The following is a 6,128-nucleotide window of genomic DNA, read 5'->3' as shown; positions in this document are numbered from 1 at the left end:
TAACCAAATCTTACTCTGAAAGCTTAGCATGAACCAAGCAAGGTGGCCCAGGGATAGCATACTGCCCCAGCACGGCTGGGTCTGTATGCAAGGTCGGCTCAGTCCCAGGGTGACCTGTGCCTGCTGTGCTCACATGCCCACGATCCCGCTGGCCAGGAAGGCTGGGGGAGGGGCTGGTGGTGCAAGACCCGATGGCCGTGCTTGTCCTTCCCTCTCGCTCTCGCTTTCACTCTCACTCTGATGAGAGAAACGACCCACATAGGAAGCCTCGGCAGGTCGTGCTGCCGGAGCTGTGCTCTGCCTCTCCCAGGCGTGCCTTGTCTCAGCCCTGGCCTGAGACCTGAGACTGCTCCCTCACAGGCGCCTTCATGCTATGTGCATGGCAGTGCTGTTTGTGCCATCCCGAGCTGGTGACGGGATGCCTACTGCCTTGCACTCTTCCCAGAGCCAGACACGGGGCCCCGGAGTTGAGGCAGCTCAAGACGGAGGTAGGCTTTGCTCGCCAGGTGTGTGTCTGAATCTCTGCCAGGAGAGGCCTGACGAAGCAGCCACTGCTGGTCTGTGAGTTTGCCAGGGTGTTTCTAAAAATTCCCAGAAGACTAAGGAAGTGGCAAAGTGATCACAGAAGAGGCTAATGCAAAATCAGGGTCATCCACAGCCAGCCCAGAATTGCCAATGGCCATAAACTCTTGCTAGGAGGCCCTCTCTGTCCCCTAGACCAGCCTGCACCCCTGAGGGACAGACAGGTCCCTCAGGCTTTGTCCCCAGCCTCCTGCCAGCTCTTCCCACTCCTATGACTTTAGGCTTCTCTTCTAGAGGAAAGATGCCCAGCATAGTGGGTGCCCGGGTCCTGCACACTTTCTTTTCTCAGTTCCCATGGAGGCTGGATGCTCTATTGACAGTGACTCTGCTTTTCCCCCAAAACTAACTTTCAACCCACTCAGCCTAGCTGGCAGGTTCCAAGTCCTCTCAGACCGTCCAGGCAGAACTCTAGGGGTCTCGGTGTCACCTCAGCTCCTAATTTAGTAGCTCTGAGGACCGTCACCTGGGTTCTTCCTGGAACTTCTCCCACAGAGACAGTATCTGGCTCAGGAATGGCAATGCCTGGGAAGCATGCAGCTGATCTTGGCCCATGCTCAGGACGGAGGTCACTGAGCACTCAAAGCCCAGGCTCATCTTCAGACTAGCACTGTGGGTGAGTGAGGGGGATAGCCTGCCTGTCTGAGCTCTGCCAACAGCCTCAAGAGTTCAGACGGAGAAGGAAGTACAGGGGGCAGAAGGGTCCTGCTCAGTGGTGCTTAGTGAATCCTTCCCATGTGGCAGATGGCCTCAAGGAGAAGTGCCACGTCCGACCACTGTGCCAAGGCCAGTGCCCAAGGGAAGGCACAGGAGGGATGGCAGGACTCCTGCACATAGGTGGGTGCTACTGTCAGCCTGGCCAGAGCTCCAGCTGGGCAGGAGTGCTCCTAAGGCTGGGCCTGTGCCCCTCTTGTCCCTAAGCTGCTTTTGAGGTCCTGCCACTCTGAGCCCATGGCAGAGAGCAGGAGGTGAGAGGAATGAGGAGAGGAGGGGCTCTTCCTGCCCTCTGACTGTGTCTGTCCTCGCTCTTCCTCCTATCTCCAGGTCATGGTGCGCCTCCTTCTCTCTGTGCTGGCTCTGCTGACACAGCCCCAGGGGCACCTGGGAGCAGAAGTGAAGGCTTACTCCCAGAAGACAGTGACCAATGCCTGCACCCTGGTCATGTGTAGCCCTGTGGAGAATGGCCTGCCTGGTCGTGATGGACGAGATGGAAGAGAGGGCCCCCGTGGCGAGAAGGGGGATCCAGGTAGAGCTGGGACTGTGAGCTTGCCCCGGGGTGGGTGGGGTGATCGATGGGGTTGTAACAAACATGGTAACCCCAGGCATCTATTATACAAGGCTTGGAGACAAGTTCTTTCCTTCCAAGGGACTGGAGTGCCTTCACATTCAGGCCACCCGGCATACTGCTCTGCTGCGCGGACGACAGACCTCTCCCCAGGAGCCCTGGGCCTCCTGCCCCAAGAACAATCAAATAGTGGGTGGACATTGAACCCTGACCAGCAGTTGTTAGTTGTTCATTTTGATTAAACGGTGCTGTTCTTAATATTCAATGAAGATTCATTGCATGAAGCGTGGGAGCGAGGTGCTCTGACCCCACGCTCAGGCCTAATCAAATGGCTGCCTAACACTCCCGGAGGAGCTTCTATTTCTTTGTTCATCCTGTGCTTGGGCCGTAACTTGAGTAGCACATTTAATTGTCCCCAAAGTCTGACCAGGAACACGCTGCTCTCTTCTGACAGGTGAGGAAACTGTGATGCACAGATGCTAAATAACAGCGTGGGGCTGGAAAGGCCACGGCCCGACTATGGCTTCAGCTCAGAGCTAATGTCTGATACGTACTCGGGCCAAAGGTTGCATCTTGATAAACAGGAATAATATCCACTACCCTGTAACAAATAGTTGAGCAAAAGGCTTTATTTATTTATTTATGTATTTTTGATTCTTCAGGATCAAGTTGCATTTTACTGGCGTACCACAGGTGAATTCTAAAATTGCCAGAAGTAATGATGTATAAAGACATTTTCTGGGAAATACTGACCACCTTCAGGGGCAGAGGAAGGATCTGGACTTATGGGTGAGAAAGGAGAATTCAATGAACCAAGAGCATGAACTGAGGGACCACCGAGGTGCTGGGCTAGGGCTTCGAAGAGTGAAGTAGTTTCACCTTTCTGGAGTTGGCATGTTTGTTGAGATAGGTGATGATGGCGTGTAAGCTGAAAGGAGTAATGTTCCTAGCATGTGTAGAGTGCGCACCTGTCTGCCCCTGACCAACAGAAAGTGGTTCTAGATGTGAATGGGCAGGGCTCAGGGAGGGCCCCTCGTGAACCAGAGGAGGGACTCAACAAACACACCTCCTCAAGACTTGCAGCTCTCTCTGGCTGCTCGAGGGAGCCTGGATTAAACCTCGGGGGTTGGCGGAGGGCTCCCACAGGGGCCCATGGGGCTCACTGTATGGAGTGTGGCTTGGACCTCTGTGCTCATATAGGCACCTCGCCCTATGCACATCCAGAGCCTGCTGTGGGCTGGCATTTGGACAGAGAGCAACTTGCAGTCGGGCAAGGCTGAGGCTGCCCTACGGCTCCTCAGTGCATCTCTCTAGTCACTTGCCATAAAGGGTCTAAGAATGTCCTGGAACGCATGGACCCTTCTGCACCCTGAGGCCCTGACCAATGGGTCTCTGTGGGGCTGAGGCCTGCCCTTACCTTGGAGATTGTGAAACACACGACCCCAGAACCTGCTGGAAAGGACTATTTGGGCCTAAGAGACGAAACCGCTTGAAAAGGGGTGAAGGTGGATCTGGGTCACTGTGGTGGTGCCCTAGACAGATCATGGCTCACGAGGCCCCTGCCATAGCCTTGGGGAACAACTCCCCTTTCCTCAGCTCCTCCAGAACTCCTGCCCAGAAGGACATAGCGAGGAGTCCCTCAGGGACTCACAGCAGCCCCCAGGCTCTGGATAGCCATGTCCACTCCGCCGTCCTCCTGTTCTCAGGGCCTGCCACTCCCCCGCCCCTCATATTAACCCGCCAGGCCCTGCCCCCTGGGGGCCTTGCCATGTGCTCTCCTGCCCGACACCCCTGTGATCTCCTCTCTCAGGCCTTACTCGCAGGCCACTCTCAGGGTGTCTCAGTGGCACTGGCTCGCTCAAAACATGCAGCTGTACTTCCGACTGCTTATCCCGTTTCTGTGCGCCAGCGTTGAAGCTCCACACAAGGACGTTTCACTAGCACACCCAGTTTTGTGACCACGCTGGGTGTGCAGTGGGTCTCAGCAGGTGTTTACAGGAGGAATGACTGTGAAATGGAGCGATGTGAGATGGTCAGTCGAACCCTGGCCAAAATTATGGGCCATAAACCTTCCCCGGACAGCACCACAGTTGGGGCTAGGTCCTCGGGGAGTCCACAGTGCAGAATTAGCACCCTGGGAGGCAGGAGTGCCACCACCGAGGGGTCACCGCCTCTTCCGTCGAGTGCCTCATGGCCTCTGTGGTGCACACAGGAACTGCCAGCCTCTAACGCCCCTTCTAAAGTGACTTCTTCCCCTCAGCCCATCTGCCTGGCCAGAGTGGGGCCCAAAGAGGCTGAGCCTGGGTCAGGGCATCTCGTGCCTAGCACGCTGCACCGTGGACCGAGGGTGGACCATGCTGTAACCTGTGCTTCTGTCCCCTCCCTAGTGAAGATGGCAGTGGACGCAAGACCCAGTGCCCACAGAGCACGCTCAGCCACCCCACCACAGCCACACTGGCCAGGGCCTGGCGTCTCCTGCCACAGGAGCATGGTTTCCAAGACTGAGATGTCACCTCCCTCTGCAGTCTCTCAACTCTTCTCACCCTTCATGGCCCGCCTCCTCCTCTGGGAAGGGCTCTGGGTGTGTGCTGGGTCAGGGAGGGCCTGCAACGTGAGGGGCACCCCAGGCCATGTCCTCACCTGTCACTCTGGTCTTGCGTCTTTTACAGACCCTTGCAGGCTGGCTCTTTATACTGACGTCTGCGTACCACACAGTGCTAGCCACGAAGCGACACGCAATGGGGTCTTAGTAAGGAGATGAGTAGGCCATGGTCAGTCTCCTGATGCCCTTGGGGAGAGCAGGGCATCTCACCCACTTGTGATGCTGACCGACTGACTGCTGTCTGCACTGTGCACTTGGGGCAGGGATGAACTCTCTGTGGAAGGTCAGGAAGGTCTTAGCTTGAATCTGCCTCCTCCTGTGGGAAGCTGTTTCCTCATCTATAAAGAGAAGACATGAGCACCCATTCCCTGGGTCCCCTGGAACAGGCGTGTGGCTATGGCACGTCTGCTTTAAGCAAGACCCTAAAGAAACGCCTGGGGCCTGACCCCCTAAGGCAGCCAGCCCCTCCTGGCCAAGAACCGAGTCCATGTCTCTTTCTGCTGCTGACACAGGTCTTCCAGGAGCTGTAGGACAAGCTGGGATGCCCGGACTAGCTGGCCTAGTCGGACCCAAAGGGGACAACGGCTCTGCTGGAGAACCGGGACCAAAGGGAGACTCTGGGCCGCGTGGTAAGCTCCTGGGTCTGGAGGTCAGGTCTTGAGTGCTCTTGCTACAGACACTGGTAGATGCACAGAGCCCACCCCCGGGAGAAGGAAGGTCCCTCTGAGGGTGGTGCAGGTCATCTCAGGCAGACGTGGCCTGCTGGGAAGGATGCCACCTCCTCTTTGACCCCTGCTCTTACTGTCCTCCTGCCTCACCTTGCCGAGAAGTCTCCTGCCATGGACTGGGCTGGATCTTTCCCCAGGGCCTCCAGGTCTTCCAGGCGCACCTGGTCCCGCTGGAAGGGAAGGCCCCTCAGGAAAGCAGGGAGACATTGGACCGCAAGGCAAACCAGGCCTGAGAGGAGAGGCGGGGCCCAAAGGTAGGTGGCCAGGGCAGCTACCGAGGAGGGAGACGGGGTCATGCTGGTGTTTGCAGTGTGGCTGAGACAGCTGAGTGCTGGCTGTCAGCACGGTGCAGGCCTTGCAGGCACCTCCACATTCCCACATAGCCAGCCTGTTCTGTCCCCAGCAGAGGAACGGCTATCTCGCCTGGAGTCATGGGTGAAACGCCCACTCCTGAAACATGCCATAAGGCGAGTGCATGCTCAGCTGCCATTGTCACCATTCGTTTCTTCCTCAGGAGAAGTAGGTGACCCAGGCATGCAGGGCTCCACAGGGACAAGAGGTCCCATGGGCCCTAAAGGCGAGAAAGGCGCCCCCGGTGAGCAAGGAGCCACTGGCAGTGCTGGGGCAGCAGGTGAGCGGCGGAAGGGCTGGGCTGGGCTGGGCCACTTCTTTGTCTGCTTGGTGCTGTCTGTCCGTCCCTCCCATCCCTCAAGTCAGAGCTGATGTTGCCGGGAGACACAGCCACGGAGGTGCACACGGGGCTCTGCGGAGTGTCTGTGTCTGGGGAGAGTGCAGGGCTAGGCAGTGGGGACGACTGAGCAGGGAGGTCGGCTGCTGGGTGACAGGGAAGCTCGTACCTGGGGGAGGCAGTGGGGCGGCTGGGTGACAGGGAAGATCGTACCTGGGGGAGGCATGGGGCGGCTGGGGGGCAGGG

General features: G+C 57.6%; 1 protein-coding gene across 1 annotated transcript in view; it reads left to right on the top strand.

Moving 5' to 3' along the window:
- Positions 1-6,128, top strand: part of LOC102501221 (pulmonary surfactant-associated protein D) — an 11,065-nt gene that overhangs the window by 644 nt on the left and 4,293 nt on the right. The window contains exons 2-5 of the mRNA XM_006163750.3: positions 1,624-1,825; positions 4,979-5,095; positions 5,332-5,448; positions 5,709-5,825. Coding sequence (XP_006163812.1) covers positions 1,627-1,825; positions 4,979-5,095; positions 5,332-5,448; positions 5,709-5,825 — 550 coding nt within the window. The 5' untranslated portion in view covers positions 1,624-1,626. The remainder of the gene's footprint in view (positions 1-1,623; positions 1,826-4,978; positions 5,096-5,331; positions 5,449-5,708; positions 5,826-6,128) is intronic.

Source organism: Tupaia chinensis, unplaced genomic scaffold, assembly GCF_000334495.1.
Source record: "Tupaia chinensis unplaced genomic scaffold, TupChi_1.0 Scaffold142854_1, whole genome shotgun sequence".
Lineage (NCBI taxonomy): Eukaryota > Metazoa > Chordata > Mammalia > Scandentia > Tupaiidae > Tupaia > Tupaia belangeri.
This window is presented reverse-complemented; position numbering and strand designations above follow the sequence as displayed.